Source organism: Sinocyclocheilus grahami, unplaced genomic scaffold (genome assembly GCF_001515645.1).
Source record: "Sinocyclocheilus grahami isolate Dianchi unplaced genomic scaffold, SAMN03320097.WGS_v1.1 scaffold187.1, whole genome shotgun sequence".
Lineage (NCBI taxonomy): Eukaryota > Metazoa > Chordata > Actinopteri > Cypriniformes > Cyprinidae > Sinocyclocheilus > Sinocyclocheilus grahami.
In genome coordinates this window covers 337,988-358,667 of record NW_015505366.1, presented here as the reverse complement: position 1 = coordinate 358,667, position 20,680 = coordinate 337,988, and the positions used below count along the sequence as shown (strand labels likewise).

Genomic DNA, 20,680 nt, shown 5'->3' with positions numbered 1-20,680 from the left:
CTGTGAAGATTGGAGGAAATGGTTTGTGAAAATTGAAGGATGCTGACTTTGAGCTGCAGTTGTGTCCCGTGCAGACTGCCCATTCTGTGGAACGCAGGCAGCGGACACAAAGAGGTCACTGATCCGCTAACCATCACAGATCAGCAGTCCTGTCTGTAATCATTGGGAATGTCATGGCTTTGCCTACTTTTGCAGAAAACTCACACACACATCTCTTGCTTTGTTTCTACACACTAATACACACAAAATTCCTGGAAGTCCCAGGGAAATAGAGAAAAATAACATTTGCACAGCGACAGGCCTGATGGTTATATATGACATGTGATGATTGTTGTAAGTCAGAGTGTGTGCTTATTGTTTGCACAGCCTTGTGCATGATTTATGATTTTTGTATGGCTCACAAATCAAGACACAGTACATGCAGTATTTATGTATGTGTGCCTAGTGTGAGTATCTGCATAATGAAGTATTTGCTGCTTGTAATACATACCATATTTTAATCAGCACATCCCATGAGTTGGTGCTTGAAGCTGCCTGCCTGCATTGGCAGTCCTACAGGAAAATTTGTAAAACCAACACTTGAGCCTGGAGTGTGACTGTTTGAGGTTGTGGACAGGTGTCTTTTATACTGATAACGAGTTCAAACAGATGCCATTAATACAGGTAACGAGTGGAGGACAGAGGAGCCTCTTAAAGAAGAAGTTACAGGTCTGTGAGAGCCAGAAATCTTGCTTGTTTGTAGGTGACCAAATACTTATTTTACCGAGGAATTTACCAAATAATTCTTTAAAAATCCTACAATGTGATTTTCTGGATATTTTTTTCTCATTTTGTCTCTCATAGTTGAGGTATACCTATGATGAAAATTACAGGCCTCTCTCATCTTTTTAAGTGGGAGAACTTGCACAATTGGTGGCTGACTAAATACTTTTTTGCCCCACTGTATATATAGCTGTTAAGTCAACATTTTTGTGTGTTTTTTTAAGTTTAAGATTTTAATCTGATATTTCTTTATTTTATTTCAATCAACAAAAATGTTTTTTAATAGTTTAGGTTAACTGTTTTATGCTATTTTGATGGGGTAGTGTACTTTTTTTGCAGATTTGTTTTTTTTTCCTTTTCTTTTTTTAAAATCATTGAATAAATGTTGTTGTCAATGTGTGCATATTGTTGTCAATGTGCATATTTACATTGTTAATGCACTTTCTTGGCCCTATTGTGAACAATCGATTTGGTGCACATTTTCCACATTTTCATTAGGATGTAATAACTTGTTTAACCTCTAAAACAACTTATCTCTCTTTTTTTTTTTTTCAGCTGTTGACACAAATACCTTCTGTCATCCAATCAGTTGCCGAAAGATTTATTTATTTATTTTTCCTGGTCTGAATGTTGTCCTATTTTCCCTCGAATTACATAATATTATGGAAACAAAATTGGTTCGGAATGTTTCCGGTTTCATGTTACCTTTAAAAAATAAAAAATAAATAAAAGTATGTTGTTTCAGCTGATTGATTTACTATAGGCGTATCGATTGTGGGGGGAAAAAAGCAGAATTAATATTTGGCATTCAGCACACCCACCCAGACCAGGCACTGCATGTGTTCAATTGATGCACATGATAAAAGCCAAACGAGTGAACAGTGTTAAATCACTGTGTCCTCTCTGACTGATAAAGCTCTTATTGGTATCCCTCCCAGAGAGCTGACAACATCATCAATCGCTCTCCCTTCAGGCTCTTTTACCCAGCGACAAATTTACTGGACTTAAAGCAAAGCAGTCTTCAGCCACACACATACACAAACAAAAGTAAGGGTTCGTAAATTCACAGACATGTGTACCTGGGCCTTTGTAATTGTTCCCACTGGAGCTGTGTGTTCAATTCATTCAAATTATCTTCCCAATTAAACTATAAATGCAACACGAAGAAACGACAGAGACACGCGGTGTACTTAGTCTCATATCGCTTGCCGTTTGTTGTTTAAATCTGAAGTGTGGGGCTTTTACTGCTCATGTTTTTCTTTATTTCTGCACCAGAACAGTTGTTATCTAGTGCAAGTCTACCATTGTTTCTCAAGTGATCTAATTTTGCCATGGCATCTCCTGCAGACTAGATTTAGTAGTCTGGTTTGTTTCACTGTTGTTGGAAAATAGTTATTCCGCCTTCCGAAAAAGCAGGTACATCCGAACTGACCTTTGAACTCAAATAGACCTCTTGTGTAAACATAGCCTTAATGTATATGCCCTTATACTTACCTTTCTCTCTTTTCTTCAACAGCAAAAAAGACATGTGCCACAACAGACTTTGCATGTAAGAATGGGCAGTGTCTCCCGGCCCGATGGAGGTGTGATGGAGAACCGGAGTGTCCAGATGGTTCGGATGAAGCAGACTCCACCTGCAGTGAGTATGAGTGAATGTATGAGTGTGTGTGCGTGTGTTTTATTCTGTTGACTGATTCTGATCAATTTTGTCCAAGCTTGAAAACCTATAGGCAAATTTCATTTAAAAGGGTGCATCACCATACCTTGATTATAACTTCAGTCCCATAGACATTTTTGTAATTTTTTATTTAATTTGATAAAATTGTATTTAATTGTTAGAGTTACACTACCATAAGTTTGGGTTCATTTTTCGCAAGGATGCTTTTTTGTTTAGCAAGGATGCATTAAATTGATCAAAATTTACAGTAAGTGCATTTATAATGTCATAAAAGATTTTAATAAATGCCATTCTTTTGAACTTTCTACTCAACAAATCTTGAAAAATTATATATTTCATGAAAAAAGCAGCATAGCTGTTTTCAACAATGATAATAAAACACCAATTCAGCATATTAGAATGGTTTCTGAAGAATAATGTGACACTGAAAATTGGAGTAATGGCTAGTGAAAATTCAAATTCACAGGAATAAAATACCTGGTATTTTAAATTATAATAATTTTTTTTGTATTTCATTTTACTGCATATTTGATCAAATAAACAGCCTTGGTGAGCATCTTTAAAAAAAAAAAAAAAAATCACCTGAAACATTTGAATGGTAGTGTAAATATAAATGTTAACTAATTAAATTACAGCAGTGTTATATAGCCTTGAAGTATTTCTTCATTAATCAAGCATTACATCAAGGTTTTCCAAGTATTTATTCAAGTAAACAGCCAACAATTAAAAAATTAAAAACAAATAAATAAATTTAAAAGCAGCAAGTTGCTTTAATTTCTTGTTAATGTTGTTTGATTAATTTAAACAACATAATAAACAGCAGAGGGTCTATTAGCATGCATTTATACTGCAAACCTCAGTGAACAGATCTGATATTTTGACACAGAAAATTCATCTTTATAGCAGTTAAAATGTGTGTTCGTAGGCAGATAATGCTTCTGCATCCATTATTGCTCATTTATTCCAAATTGGATTATTTTAATAACACCATTTGCAATTCACCCTATAGGGTTCTACTTTCAAAGGCTGTGTAAATGCTCAGATTACTGCATATTCATATATTTAGACAGTTTTCTCTGTAGTAGTAAACCTATTTGTCATGAACATAAACTATGTTAGTGGAGTTTTGACTTTTATTTGCGTGCATCCAGTTCTTTTTAGTTTATTTTTCTATGAAAGATTGCCGGTGGCTTTATGGCATTCTCGGTAGTTGTTATTTTAAGCTGTGGACTGAGCCTTTCTCACTGGCCATGTGATGTGATTTTGCCATTGGCTGAATTAGGCTCCAGCTGCTGATTGGCAGCAGTAATGCTAATGCCTCTGGCATAACTCACTCTCTTGTGTACTAGTAATTGATATTGTCCACTCAAATCATGTGCAAATCACATTTTTACACGCATTCCTTGTGCTCTGATTTGGTTGTTACTTCATTTCTGAGCCAGGAGCAGTTCTGTCTCACTTTCCTTTACTTTCTGACATCTGTAGAAAAGGGGAGCTTCCAGTTCAGTGATCGCAAGATCAAGTTGAAAACTTGATCAACTATGATTTGGGTGTGTTTTTTCTTCTGGATACAGCATCCTAGCCAGGAAAGGATGAGGGAGACCTAGACTATGTTTGGAAATGTATACTTCCGTGCATCTTGCTTGTTAAAGGGGACCTATTATGCAAAATTCACTTTTGCATGGTGTTTGGACATAAATGTGTGTTGGCAGTGTGTGTACACAACCACCCTATAATGATAAAAATCCACCCACTCCTTTTTTTTAATCCCCATAAATCATAAGCAGTGTCTCCCAACTACCTGTTTTCTGACTTGGTGCTAATGTGACATCACATTCGCCACAAGCCCCGACCACGAATGTTGACAGACACTGCTGTTTTAACATAGTCTGCCATTGCTGCACTGACGAGAATGTCTCCTAAGCGTTTTAGGTTTTCTGTAGCTGGATGTATGAATCCACATAGCTCTCTCCTTACTCCCGAAATCTGAGCCGCTGAAGACGAGGTGGATTAATTTTGTTTTAGAAGAAAATGCTCCCTCAACTCTACCGAAATTTGTTTGTCTGCGCGAATCATTTTACACCGGACTGCATTGTGAATGAGGGTCAGTATAAAGCAGGTTTTGCACAAATGTTGCTCCTGAAGGATGGAGCAGTACCAGCTGTTCGTGATCCAGCTACACCTCCAGAAGAAATTATCACACGTCAATAAGTATCACACGTTAGTTTTCCAAATTGCCTTTCTGAAAGAGCTTCTTGGCCAAATTGCCTTTCTGAAAGAGCTTCTTGGCACTTTGTAAGGCTAATGTTGCTAAAGCTACCATTGTCTGTCTGTTTTCACTGATGCTGCCTTCACGTGCTACCAGAATGATCGTAAATAGGAATGTTAAAAATTGCATATGAAAGCAATGTGAAGTCAACTGCTGGAATTAGTCGAGCTCATAATCACAAGTGGGGCTTATAAAATTTGTATGGCACCATGAGTTATTTTTATCGCACCGTGTTCCCGTCTGTGTAATTCATAAAGTACATTTTTTATGCACAGTACAATCAGATGACTGACTTTTATACCGAGTGCGTTTTCTGTCAAGATAACAGGCTTGTACTAATAGTGGAGTGTTTATTTGCAAAGGCTGGCACCGTTATTGCCGGAGCTTGAGCTCTTGAAGCGCCGCCCTCTTCTCCGGGAGCACCAGCTCATTTGCATTTAAAGGGAAAGACGAAAACAGCACGTTTTGGCTCATACCCTAAAAGTGGCAATTTTAACAAGCTATAAAAATTATCTATAAGGTATTTTGAGCTAAAACTTCACACACACACTCTGAGGACATCAGAGACTTATTTTACATCTTGTAAAAAGGGGCATAATAGGTCACCTTTAACCCTCTGGGGTTGACTAACGCGGATACGCGCTTTGTGGCATCTTCTCCTGATAACACCGAAAATAACTTAAATTACACTTTCAATTTTGATCTTACAGATTAGAGCAATACATCAATCGAATCTGTAAATGGTCTACTTTTATTTGTATACACACATAATAACAACAAAACTTTGTGCATTTATAAAATAAAGAAAACAAACATGGTGCGCTGTCTGCCGCCTTGGTCTGCATGATCTTTAGAAACACGTCATTAAAATGAACTGGTGAAGAACCTTTCTAAGAAAGGGTAAGAAAGAGATGGTTCTTTAAAGAACCTTTGACTGAATGTTTCTTTGTGGAACCCAAAATGGTTCTTCTATGGCTATGAGTGTAGTTCTTCACGACTTCTTCACACAAACACCTCTCTGTGCCTCAAATAGGTCTAGATTCCCCAAACATTAGCCTCCCTCTGGTAATGCAGAATGTAAGTACTGGCATGTCATTACAGCAGACTATCATATTGTCCTCAACTTGGAAATATTAAGTCAGTGATCATACAATGTGATTTTCTGGATTTTTTTTTGATTCTGTCTCTCACAGTTGAGGTGTACCTACGATGAAAATTACAGATCTCTCCATTCTTTGTTAGTGGGAAAACTTGAAAAATCAGCAGTGTATCAAATACTTATTTGCCCCACTGTAGATCAGATTTACTTTCGATTGTTAGATGACAGAAAAGGTAATCCAACTGTAGGGAAATGAACATTCACAATTACACTACTGTTCAAAAGTTTCAGGTTGGTAAGATTTATTTAAATGTTCTTGAAAGAACCCCAAATTACCCAGAATTTTTGAAGGTTAGTGTGAAATTTGTATTTTGTTTTATTTTATTTTTTATATATTAATTTTTTTAAAACTGTAAGCAACCACCTATCAATGCCCTTTCAACCACCATTTGCAATCACATAGCAACATGCTAATTCATAATTCATATTTCATTGAGAAAATATAAAAATATTGTATTTCTTGCTATGCTTTAAAACGCATGCTCTTGACTGAAAAACTTTAGTAGCCCTAAAGATTAATCTGAATTTATTTACAGAAATAAATATGTCTGCTTGAAAGAATCAAGAATATGGTAAACAAGTTGCTATAAAGAATGCATAATTAGCCTGTATAACCATTGGTATTTCATTAAAAAGAAGATCATGTTGTTGTTCTTTATGAGAAGTGGTTTTATTTAATTTTAACATAAAGGCATGTTGTGTGTCACCGCAGTTAAATCGGTGTCTATCATGATAAAACCTTAATATCAAACCTATATAATGAATTTGGAAATTTTGGAGAAATGCTTAATAAACGCATTGCACTGTATCTAACCCCATTTGATTTTAGCCGACTAAATTTACTGTAGATTTAGTCAACTAAAACTAGACTAAAACTAAAAACAATTCAGGCCCCAGTCCGAGGGAGATTGACAGTCATCTTGAATTTCTTCCATTTTCTAATAATTGTGCCAACAATTGTTGCCTTCTCACCAAGCTGTTTGCCTATTTTCCTGTAGCCCATCCCAGCCTTGTGCAGGTTTACAATTTTGTCCCTGGTGTCCTTAGACAGCTCTTTGGTCTTGCCCATAGTGGAGAGGTTGGAGTCTGATTGATTGAGTGTGTGGACCGGTGTCTTTTATACAGGTAACAAGTTCAAACAGGTGCAATTAATACAGGTAATGAGTGGAGGATAGGAGGGCTTCTTAAAGACAAACTAACAGGTCTGTGAGAGCTAGAATTCTTGCTGGTTGGTAGGTGATCAAATACTTATTTCATGCAATAAAATGTAAATTAATTATTTAAAAATCATACAATGTGATTTTCTGGATTTTTTTTTGATTCTGTCTCTCACAGTTGAGGTGTACCTACGATGAAAATTACAGATCTCTCCATTCTTTGTTAGTGGGAAAACTTGAAAAATCAGCAGTGTATCAAATACTTATTTGCCCCACTGTAGATCAGATTTACTTTCGATTGTTAGATGACAGAAAAGGTAATCCAACTGTAGGGAAATGAACATTCACAATTACACTACTGTTCAAAAGTTTCAGGTTGGTAAGATTTATTTAAATGTTCTTGAAAGAACCCCAAATTACCCAGAATTTTTGAAGGTTAGTGTGAAATTTGTATTTTGTTTTATTTTATTTTTTATATATTAATTTTTTTAAAACTGTAAGCAACCACCTATCAATGCCCTTTCAACCACCATTTGCAATCACATAGCAACATGCTAATTCATAATTCATATTTCATTGAGAAAATATAAAAATATTGTATTTCTTGCTATGCTTTAAAACGCATGCTCTTGACTGAAAAACTTTAGTAGCCCTAAAGATTAATCTGAATTTATTTACAGAAATAAATATGTCTGCTTGAAAGAATCAAGAATATGGTAAACAAGTTGCTATAAAGAATGCATAATTAGCCTGTATAACCATTGGTATTTCATTAAAAAGAAGATCATGTTCTTGTTCTTTATGAGAAGTGGTTTTATTTAATTTTAACATAAAGGCATGTTGTGTGTCACCGCAGTTAAATCGGTGTCTATCATGATAAAACCTTAATATCAAACCTATATAATGAATTTGGAAATTTTGGAGAAATGCTTAATAAACGCATTGCACTGTATCTAACCCCATTTGATTTTAGCCGACTAAATTTACTGTAGATTTAGTCAACTAAAACTAGACTAAAACTAAAAACAATTCAGGTGACTAAAATATGACTAAAACTAAATGGCATTTTAGTCAAAAGTCAAAACTATGACTAAAATTAAATCAAAATTTGCTGTCAACATTAACACTGATTTGAATGCGAGTGAAGTACATAATAAATAATAATTTGCCATTCAAATACATCGCGAATACGGAAACTTTTGATTTTGTGTGGAATGAGAGACCCAACGTTGTTCAGTTTCGTTTTAGCCTAAATGAATTTGTTTTGGCTTGTCGTTTATATTGCTATAGCTTCTTATATTTTTAATTCTTGTTATTTTCTAAATACTGTTAATTGAAAGGATTTGTTGTGGAGTGAGGCGAACTAAAATAGCCTAGCTATGTTTACAGTGTTTATTAAATAATTATAATGTTTGTAAACATTTCGTGTCGGCATTAGGCCTATTTCTGAATTAAATTGCCTAATAAAATGCGACTTATTCCCCCCCTAAAAACAATTTTTATACGCGTAGCACATTTTAACCATGCAGCAAACCTTTTTAAATATTTTGATAAATTACTGAAAATTTAAATAATTAAATGACTTTTAAACCGTTTAACTGATTGTATTAATCGGTCAAAATTCTCACGGTTGATTAACTGGTTAAAAGTTTAAAATTAACCTCTGTCCCTAATGTTGCTTTCAGAAATGTCCATCTCCAAGATTGATCTTGAGATCATGAGTCTGATTGGGTTCATTATTCCTTAGAAATTGGTTGGTGCACCCCAACCAATTGAGTTGGTTTAATCACAAACCTCTTCATGATATATCAGAGGCATTTGCTTTTAGCTTGTTAAGAGTAGTTTAATAAATGTAAAACTTCTCACACTCTTTATTAAACTCACTCGACTTTGTAAGTACAAAGTATGGTTGTTAAGACATAACATTTGTGGTAGATGAGTAAAACCCTGAATATACATTACAGTGGAATTAGATGGAGAATATGTTGTTGTTTTTTCAACATCAGCAAATGCTTCAGTTTATACTGAAATTCAGTGAACACATTTTTTTTTTTTTTGTTATTTGTAAGGTTTTTGTTAGTTTGCATTATCATTGTGACATTTTGTCATTCACAAGACTGTGTTGCTTTCATATTGATAGGTGTCAAGTTGATCCAGGAGACAAAGGCCTGGGCCTATTATAACCTTGCACAGAGTTTTGCTACATAATTATTTTTAAATAATACGGAGGGATCCAGTCAGATGCACCGGATGGGTTCAATTTCATGCTTCAGGCAGCGGTTCCCTGAAGTAATTTCCCATGTGGCCACACTCCAGGAGCACTGCTGCAGCCCAAGAGCAAGCCCCAGTCTCCCGGCCACGCGCTCCATTCCCGGCTGCCAGAGCGGGGCGTCAGCACAGCCTGATTGGTTCTTAGTCACGCGGTTTGTGCTTGTGTTTTAATTTAGCACCCATCAGTGCTGATTTTTCTCACTATCAGACTGAGCTCAAGCATTAGAAGAGAAGACTATGGGATCAGGAAATGACACAGGCCAGAATCAAACTCCTATGAACTAGGGCTGTGCAAAAAATCGAATGCGATTTTCATGCGCATCTCGTCAGTAAAGCCGCTTCTGTGATTAGTAGTAAATCTCCAGCACATGCTTTCAGATGGAGCGGCATTTACTACACAGAGCCATAGTTCACTGACAAGCTACACAAAATCGCGTTCATAATCGGCAATGAATCGCCTGCGATTTTGTGTAGCTTGTCTGGGGAAAGACTGAAGCCCAAGTGTGTAAAGAAGTCAGTGAACGGTAGAGGAGGAAGTGTCATGGTTTGGGGGATGTTTTCTGCAGCAGGAGTTTGACCTCTTATACAGCTACATAGCAGGGTGAATGCAAAAGTTGATCAGAACCGGTACCTTCCCTACAAGCATCTCCCAATCAGCCTGCAGTTTTCATGCAAGACAATGGCCTCGTCACACTACAAAACGGATAAAGCAGTTCCTTGAAGCTAAGAACACTGAAATAATGAAATGTGACCCTGGACCACAAAACCAGTTGTGACGAGTGGGGGGCGGGGCCGAGAGCCGGGGGAACGGAGCGAGGCCGGTGGAGTAATTGATAATGAGCGACACCTGCACCACTCACCGGTCTCGAGTCCCACGGATGAGCTCCGGAAGCATAAAAGGAGGGGTTTCGGCACCAATGTAACACAGTTTGTAGATCGGGAAGAAGGAGGCGGGAACCGGCGAACATTTAAAGACTTTAATAAAATAAACACAAAATGAAAGTAAAGCGGCAGCCCCTCACGGATGACTGCCACACACAAAACACAAAATAAAATTCAGGCCTGGTCCTCTCTCGTCTTTCACTGTCATCACTCCTTTTATCCTTCCGGAGCTCCTCCTTGGGACTCGAGACCGGTGAGTGGTGCAGGTGTCGCTCATTATCAATTACTCCACTGGCCTCGCTCCGTTCCCATGACTATCGGCCCCACCCCCACTCGTCACACCAGTCTTAAGTCACTGGGGTATATTTGTAGCAATAGCCAAAAAAGCATTGTATGGGTCAAAATTATCGATTTTTCTTTTATGCCAAAAATCATTAGGATATTAAGTAAAGATCATGTTCCATGAAGATATTTTGTAAATTTCCTACCGAAATGTATCAAAACTTAATTTTTGATTAGAAATGTGCATTGCTAAGAACTACATTTGGACAACTTTAAAGGCGATTTTCTTAGTATTTTTTTTTTTGCACCCTCAAGATTCCAGATTTTCAAATAGTTGTATCTCGGACAAATTTTATCCTATCCTAACAAACCATACATCAATGGAAAGCTTTATTTATTCAGCTTTCAGATGGTGTATGAATCTCAATTTTTAAAAAATGTACCCTTATGACTGGTTTTGTGGTCCAGGGTCACAAATTACCTGCACAGAGTCCTGATCTAAGCCCGATTGAAAATCTCTGGAAAATCCTTGGCGACAAAGTTATGGCTAAGAAACCCACTACAATTACCGAACTATGGAAAAGAGTGAAAGAAGAATGGACCAAGATCACACCAGTGCAGTCTGAGAAACTAGTGATGTCCTGCGGCCGCAGATGTGCTGAAGTCATTCAAAGTAAGGGCTTCTATACTTCCTACTAATTTCTGACAGCTGTAATACTCCAAAATTGTAGTTGTAATCTTCTTTCCTATGAAAATCAGTCCTCGACTTGAGGTGGGATGCAGGGGATGGCATTCCCCTTGTTGAAAAAAATGACAAAAAGCATCCTCTCTGTAAAACCACCATCCCCCTTACCATCCCCTTTAAATTAAGAATGTTGTGTATTATGTAAAACTTATCATTCAAATGAAATGTTAAAGTTCTCTGTGTATGATAATTTACGAACTAAATAACGGCCATTGGCCCATCAGAACTCCACACTGCGCATAAGTTTACGCATGTTTTCATCATTTTTTGTGCAAAATGGATCAAGTGAAACTTTTTAAGTTCTTAAAAAAAGAAGACAACAGAAAGTATGATATTCCTTGATTAGAATTTAATTTTGCTGTATGTATAACTTTGAGGGACGGACAGACAATACTGAAAGATGGCAAAACCAGCCAGGGTGCCAGCATAAGAACACATTCAGGAAAATAACGTTTAATTAACATTATTGAGATCGTCAGTAAAGCCGCTTCTGTGATTAGTAGTAAATCTCCAGCACATGCTTTCAGATGGAGCGGCATTTACTACACAGAGCCATAGTTCACTGACAAGCTACACAAAATCGCGTTCATAATCGGCAATGAATCGCCTGCGATTTTGTGTAGCTTGTCTGGGGAAAGACTGAAGCCCAAGTGTGTAAAGAAGTCAGTGAACGGTAGAGGAGGAAGTGTCATGGTTTGGGGGATGTTTTCTGCAGCAGGAGTTTGACCTCTTATACAGCTACATAGCAGGGTGAATGCAAAAGTTGATCAGAACCGGTACCTTCCCTACAAGCATCTCCCAATCAGCCTGCAGTTTTCATGCAAGACAATGGCCTCGTCACACTACAAAACGGATAAAGCAGTTCCTTGAAGCTAAGAACACTGAAATAATGAAATGTGACCCTGGACCACAAAACCAGTTGTGACGAGTGGGGGGCGGGGCCGAGAGCCGTGGGAACGGAGCGAGGCCGGTGGAGTAATTGATAATGAGCGACACCTGCACCACTCACCGGTCTCGAGTCCCACGGATGAGCTCCGGAAGCATAAAAGGAGGGGTTTCGGCACCAATGTAACACAGTTTGTAGATCGGGAAGAAGGAGGCGGGAACCGGCGAACATTTAAAGACTTTAATAAAATAAACACAAAATGAAAGTAAAGCGGCAGCCCCTCACGGATGACTGCCACACACAAAACACAAAATAAAATTCAGGCCTGGTCCTCTCTCGTCTTTCACTGTCATCACTCCTTTTATCCTTCCGGAGCTCCTCCTTGGGACTCGAGACCGGTGAGTGGTGCAGGTGTCGCTCATTATCAATTACTCCACTGGCCTCGCTCCGTTCCCATGACTATCGGCCCCACCCCCACTCGTCACACCAGTCTTAAGTCACTGGGGTATATTTGTAGCAATAGCCAAAAAAGCATTGTATGGGTCAAAATTATCGATTTTTCTTTTATGCCAAAAATCATTAGGATATTAAGTAAAGATCATGTTCCATGAAGATATTTTGTAAATTTCCTACCGTAAATGTATCAAAACTTAATTTTTGATTAGAAATGTGCATTGCTAAGAACTACATTTGGACAACTTTAAAGGCGATTTTCTTAGTATTTTTTTTTTGCACCCTCAAGATTCCAGATTTTCAAATAGTTGTATCTCGGACAAATTTTATCCTATCCTAACAAACCATACATCAATGGAAAGCTTTATTTATTCAGCTTTCAGATGGTGTATGAATCTCAATTTTTAAAAAATGTACCCTTATGACTGGTTTTGTGGTCCAGGGTCACAAATTACCTGCACAGAGTCCTGATCTAAGCCCGATTGAAAATCTCTGGAAAATCCTTGGCGACAAAGTTATGGCTAAGAAACCCACTACAATTACCGAACTATGGAAAAGAGTGAAAGAAGAATGGACCAAGATCACACCAGTGCAGTCTGAGAAACTAGTGATGTCCTGCGGCCGCAGATGTGCTGAAGTCATTCAAAGTAAGGGCTTCTATACTTCCTACTAATTTCTGACAGCTGTAATACTCCAAAATTGTAGTTGTAATCTTCTTTCCTATGAAAATCAGTCCTCGACTTGAGGTGGGATGCAGGGGATGGCATTCCCCTTGTTGAAAAAAATGACAAAAAGCATCCTCTCTGTAAAACCACCATCCCCCTTACCATCCCCTTTAAATTAAGAATGTTGTGTATTATGTAAAACTTATCATTCAAATGAAATGTTAAAGTTCTCTGTGTATGATAATTTACGAACTAAATAACGGCCATTGGCCCATCAGAACTCCACACTGCGCATAAGTTTACGCATGTTTTCATCATTTTTTGTGCAAAATGGATCAAGTGAAACTTTTTAAGTTCTTAAAAAAAGAAGACAACAGAAAGTATGATATTCCTTGATTAGAATTTAATTTTGCTGTATGTATAACTTTGAGGGACGGACAGACAATACTGAAAGATGGCAAAACCAGCCAGGGTGCCAGCATAAGAACACATTCAGGAAAATAACGTTTAATTAACATTATTGAGAGAAAATAAATAAATAAATAAAAAATATATACATATATATGTATACACACACAACATCCTACACACAAAAGCCCTCTTTATGTTCAAAATGAAGAAATACATCAAAATGAAGTTACATATAAGGCAAAACTGCATACTTAAGTCATTCATTGCTTTTATTTTTAAATAAAATATTCAGTATTATTTTAAATACATGCTCTACACTTGGAAATACATGTAATTTAACCTGTCCTCAGCATGAGGTCACAATGTAAAACTGCCAAATAAAGTGTTTAAAAATGCAACAAATCCAAAAATATACATTTATATTGAAAGGGAGAGATCTGTAATATATCAAACAATACAAAAAGTACATCTTGAATTATATTTCCCATAAAAAAAAAAATCTATCGAAGTTGTGTCCTCACTTTGCGTCAACTCCGTCAGGATTTTTTAATAATTCTGAATAAATCACGTAATGTCAGCGGGAACTTAAACTCTGAGGAACCCTTTCCTATTTACTGCTCATTGTGGGTCTCACAGTAGGACACACAGTCCTGGAAGTTTTATATTTTTTTATATTTTATACAAACAAAATTGAGGTCACTTCATAGCTTTAACATGTCAACTTCGTAATCCCAGTGTAATAGTTTCTGTAAAAAGTTATGGAATAAATCTCTGCGTTTTTGTTATGTTTATTAATGCAGCTACAACTAAAGAAAAAAACTAAATTGCTCCACTGCACAACACATGGTTAATGTGCAAAAATATTCCATTTTGTCAACTCCGTCAGGTTTTATGTCTGATGGTGTTGACAAATGCTCACAAAACTCTTAATATAGTGATATAATATATTATATGTTTTGCATATGGGGACTTATTCTAATGTTGTTTCATTATTTTATTTACATTCATATTTGGCTTGATTTACATGCCTTATTTATTTATGTATTTATTTTACAACCTGTCACTCACATGAGATCACAGCAATAGTAAAACCTGATGTAATGGACTTCATAGAGCGAACATGCTAGTTACCCACTCCTTTAGTCATACAGGTCAGGCACAAATACAATTTTGTAACTGATGGGGTTTAAAGACTACAGTTCCTTTGTATTCATATTAGGAACATTTCTGTTGCTGCTACAGGGCAGCACATAATAATGCTGACCATTACACTGAACCGAACATAAGCTTCTTGTATTTTGTGAGCTAGTGAAGATTCACATTGAGACATCCACTAGACGGATTATTGTAGAAATTAAATATCAGTTTAAAAATAAGTCTTGTCAATCAGTTGTTGTAACCTCAGTTGGACCTTTGTCAACTCTGATAATGATTTTATTATTTTTTCAATTTATTGTTTTAGAATAGTAAAACATGAACGGAACTACATGATAATATGTCTATGTTCTCAAAGAACATAGGTTATATATTTTTAATATTAAAAAGGATAGTGGAAAATTTAGAAATTGGATCGTTCATAATAGTGTGAAAACAGAAAAAAATGTAGAGAATGTATTTAATCACTTCAGCTTCTTTACTGAATGCCATGATTACATAATTGAATACTTCAAGCTGTTATTGGGTGGATCAAATTAAAATATCATGCTTTTTAATGCGTCTGACGGAGTTGACACAAAGTAAGTTATGAAGTGAATAAATGTACATTTTTAGAAATAAATTAATTTCAGAAAAGCCTGTTCCCTTACATGGTTCATTAGCTGAGACCTTTCTCTACAAATATGTCAATTTATAAATAATTTATCATTAAATAATAAAAAGTCACATTTTAAAACATGTTATGTCCCTTATATATATATATATATATATACAGTGGGTACGGAAAGTATTCAGACCCCCTTAAATTTTTCAGTCTTTGTTATATTGCAGCCATTTGCTAAAATCATTTAAGTTAATTTTTTTTCCTCATTAATGTACACACAGCACCCCATATTGACAGAAAAACACAGAATTGTTGACATTTTTGCAGATTTATTAAAAAAGAAAAACTGAAATATCACATGGTCCTAAGTATTCAGACCCTTTGCTCAGTATTTAGTAGAAGCACCCTTTTGATCTAATACAGCCATGAGTCTTTTTGGGAAAGATGCAACAAGTTTTTCACACCTGGATTTGGGGATCCTCTGCCATTCCTCCTTGCAGATCCTCTCCAGTTCTGTCAGGTTGGATGGTAAACGTTGGTGGACAGCCATTTTATAATTAGATTAGAAATATTATTTATATTAATTAATCAATTTATTTATGTATTTTATATATTACAATATATATAGCACGTTTTTTTTTTTTTTTTTTTTTTGGAAGCTGTATTCAATATCCGCTTGGCTCATAAATATGACAGGGTACATGCAAATTTGTATGGGCTTCTTGTATAGAGTAATAAACCAGTTCAGCAACCAATTTAGAAATCCACTTTGTCTAAAACAAAGACACAATTACATATTAGAATATTTCTTCAAACTCTCTTATATCTTATAATTAACTAATCAGCATTGCTTTTGTTTGTTTTCCCAGACTGTCAGACTAATTAGTGTTGAACTAAACCTATCAAAGACTGAGGCGTCTCATGAGAGCAGGTCATGTCAAAGTTACATTAACTGGCTGTGAAGCACTCTTGGATTTTAAAGTGGGCTGCTCAGACTGTGCAAAGGACTGGTTGGATTGGGTCAAGAGGCTTTATTCCCTCCAGGCACATTTAATTGGTAGAAGATGTGGAAACATGGACATCAGGGCTCTGTACTTACTTGCATGGTCAGTTTGGCCGGCATGAGTGCATTTGTGGGTGTGCATTGAGATAAATGTCCTTTGTATGCATGTATCTTCTTGTAGGGGAGGTCATAAATAAACATGTCACCTTTACAAGTTTACGAAAGCCGTTTACAGAGGTCAGAAGGAACTGAAAGCTGTCGACTTCGCTTGTAATCTCAAGAGAATAAACATCTGCAGTGTTTGCCTCGACACCAATCACTCCCGGATTGATCAACATGATGGATGGATAGCATGCCTAATTGTGCCCCACTGGAGACGATCTGCAGAAAAAGATCTGCTTTAGACATCTGCCTTACTGAAAATGCTCTCTGAACATCCTTTGTGTGATTCCGTCAATTTCATCCCTTGATCTCACCAGTTCCCAATTGATCCTCCATCAGTGCCTTCAGCATAGCGCCAGATCACCATTTTAAGTCTCTTTAGGTCTTAATGACCGTCTTGCACAGGGTTTCCATTGAATCAGCACTATGTTGTGGTGTCAGTTTGATGTATGTGGCTGAATTTCTTTGAAAATCTTTGTAGGAAAAATGTCAGTGTATGTAGTATGATACTCATTGACTTGATATCTGCAAACATTACACATTACAAAACTGCTAAATGGTTTGGAATAATGATGTTGCTGTTTAATATTGATGTAAGGTTATTGTTGAATGAAGCAACACATAGAGAATGATAGAGAAATGTTGCATTAGATTATTTTTCTCTCAAATACCTGCATGCTCTTATAAACCACATCATATTATTTATGTATAATGGCAGAAAATCACATTTTGAGCCCTTGTAAGATGATGCTTACAATATGAATGGATATGAGCACAATACCAATATTCACTCATTCTCACATCATACAGAAACAGAACAAGAATGAACACTGTGCTTAAAGTATCACCTTATAGTGCTAATTATGCTAATTAACTAATAACAATCCTCAAACCTGGCATGTATTATAAAAGCAATGTAAAATTTTAAAAAAGTATTTGATCTAGTATTTTAGGTAAATTGCATGGAGGCAACACTGAGCAACAACAGAAAGAAATAATAATAAAAGATTTTGCTAATGGCAGATTACTAAAAAGTAGCTGCTACATAACAAAATATAATAAAATTGCCACATTGTCTTCTTTCTTTCTTTTTTTCCCCTTTCTTTTTTTCTTTTTCATTTAATAAGTAAATATGAATGTGTTACGCACTAATAATAGATAATGCATGCATTCATTGTATCCATATGCATACATTAAATTCATTCCACTGTTGAACATTTTTGCTTCTAGGCACATTTAAGCTATTTTACATAACACAAATCATTTGTATGGCTTGAAATGAGAGAAATGTGAACCACAATTTGCTATGTCTGAGGGCAGTTCTCCGTAGCCAACACACCTGTCCTTCACACGTTGTGGCATGCTGTAAAAAGACTTGTACTATAAATAATTTTTTATTGACTTTTTTTAATCGTTATATATATATATATATATATATATATATATATATATATTAGGGCTGGGCGATATAGCTAAAAAATTTAACAATGATCTAATGTTTCATATCGTTCGGTATCGATAATTATTGAAATTTTTTTAACCTTTTTTAAAACAAAAAGCAATAGAATTTATTTTTTATTTTTTTTACAACTGTATTTATAATGAACAATTTATTGAGACAAACAACAAATATTTTTTGTTTTAACAATCAAACACAATAAAAATTAAACATATCTAATTTTTTATGTTTTATATGCAGATTAAATAGGTTTTTATTGTATAGGTCTAATTGTCTCCCGAGGGCGCAATGAGCAAAATAATGCAGCGCATTTAAATTGTCAACGCAAGGATGTAAATCTATAAAAACGTGCATTACATCTAAATTAACTCAAAATTAATTTATTTGTTTAAAACAAATAAAATTTGTCAATTTTATTTGTTTTCAAAAAATCAAATATAATTTCATAAATTGCATAAACAATTATGAACAAAACAGCATCATGTATTTATGCACTGCTTAATACAAAGAGCCGAAGCGTCATTTACACAGACTGCATTTAAAAACATATGAGACGCAGTGAAAAGAAATAAACCTCCACAAATTCATGATGTGTTTTCTAAAAGTTTAAACTGTTTTAACTTTGCATGGTTTTCTATACATCTCTTGTGTGAGACGTGAGAGCACCAGTCATATTTGTCCGTCTAAAAATGTGCTGAATATGCGTTCTGTGTGAATGGCTTGGTTTCGGTTTTAACCTAATCAAGATCTTCTAAGCATTGAGCTATATTTCTCTAATATTTTGAATGCATAACACAGCAGCGGCGCGTCTCGTGGGCTAGAGTAGACTAACAAAACAATAAAATGCAACAACGTCACTTACCTCACCGTATCTCGCACGCCACTGATGATGCTCCCTGATGCACACCTAACATTCAAATGTAAATGTTTATTTTAAATTTGACTAATATTCATTCTTTATTCACAATCTCCTCATCACAGGCAGTCACAGCACTCATTTCAGCATGTGTTCGTGTTTGTGTGTCCTGTCTGTGTCACTCATAGCACGTGCCTATATCATGCACTATATCAAACAATTTTTCTATCGATATCGAAGAAGGTGTGCCATCGATAAATATCGATACCGCTTTTATCGCCCAGGCTTTTTAAATGGGAGAACTTGCACAATTGGTGGCTGACTAAATACTTTTTTGCCCCACTGTATATACACACACACACACACCCCCCACATTGTTTTGGAAAGTTTGAAAAATTAAAGACTAGAATAATGTGCTCATCCTCACAATTTCTCCCTTGTCTGTCTTTTTCTTCATCCTGGTTCGTGAAAAAGTAGCTTTGTGTTGCGGGCGATCAGCCCTTCATAAGCAGCAGCCACCTTCATTTGTAGCTATGTCAGTTATCAGTGTTGCAGAAGATCCTTTAGTCTGGATGGCTCACCTGAGCGACCCAGACAGACAAATGTTCCATAACACATGTAGCAAATTAGCACTCTTAAGAGGCAGCCACTTTCATTAGTTCAGCCTTTGTGTGTTGAGTCACCCACTTAAAGTTTAAAAAAGTCCAGAAGGAAGCCTAGATTTACCTTTATTATTAAGAAAACCACACTTGTGGCTATATTTGTAATTGCATCCACACACACTTGTCATGTGAGTCACAAAACTTTATTTTCATGTTGTAATTTACTGAGCACTTTAAGATGAAAGTACTTTCTCCTTCATTTTAATGTGCAGTGTCCTTGAAGAGTATTACAACTGTGGTTTTGTAATAAAACAATTGTTGATTTATTGCTAAATGATTCTTGGTTAAAGCGGCGATTTGCCCATCTCATGCTCCACTGTTTACATCCCTGCATCTGCTCTCTTTAAATCTGAATTCATTGGAGATGTCCTATCCTATTGTGCTATGTGGAATGTGGCTAATGTGGAATCCTATTTACATGCCCTCTGGCAAGGGACAACTAGGTTCATTTTGTGTGATTTCAATAGATGAGAATCATCTGTGTCTGGCTCGGTTCATAAAATGCTTTGATGCACACTGGGCATCAGAGAGCGACCCGTAGCTCTTGACCTGAGAATACAGCCATAAGTGAGACTGCCTACAAACCTATATATTGGGGAACCGTCATTATAAACCCAAGATGAGTGCCAAACATTTGAAGTGATGCCATTTGACTTTCAAAACTGGCCTACCACATTAATGAGGGTAGTATGAATCGCAGGCGTGATTGCAACAGAAGAAGGGTTGACTTCTTTTTCATGCGTGTGGCTTGAAGTGTTGCTACTTCACAATCAAAAACCTTAGAAAACAACTTCTTCAGTTTGGAAGTAAAAAAAAGGACAACACAAATTTAACAAGCAGACATTTGTTATATAAAGTTGATTGGTGATTCATATATGTTTTTGTGCTCTCATGATGTTTTCAAAATAATTTGTTTTGGAAGACCATAGAGATGTGTATTCAGATCATCTTTATTTGCATGTTAGAACACATTAAATTCTTTTTTTGTCCTCTTGAAGCAATATTTATTTATGAATTATTTAAAACATCCATAGGGCACTGTGCTATTTCTTTTGCTAATTTTCCTCCAATCTTGTTTTTTTTCCCTGACATTATGATTTCAAATTTTTTTTTAATGTGCTGTTTAAATATCAACTTGTTCAGACCCCCCCCCCCCCCC

At 36.1% G+C, this 20,680-nt stretch overlaps 1 protein-coding gene across 3 annotated transcripts in view; it reads left to right on the top strand.

Moving 5' to 3' along the window:
• lrp8 (low density lipoprotein receptor-related protein 8, apolipoprotein e receptor) overlaps positions 1–20,680 on the top strand; it is a 180,291-nt gene that overhangs the window by 66,962 nt on the left and 92,649 nt on the right. For all 3 annotated transcript variants that reach the window (XM_016284694.1, XM_016284693.1, XM_016284691.1), the window contains exon 3: positions 2,279–2,401. In XM_016284694.1, coding sequence (XP_016140180.1) covers positions 2,279–2,401 — 123 coding nt within the window. The remainder of the gene's footprint in view (positions 1–2,278; positions 2,402–20,680) is intronic.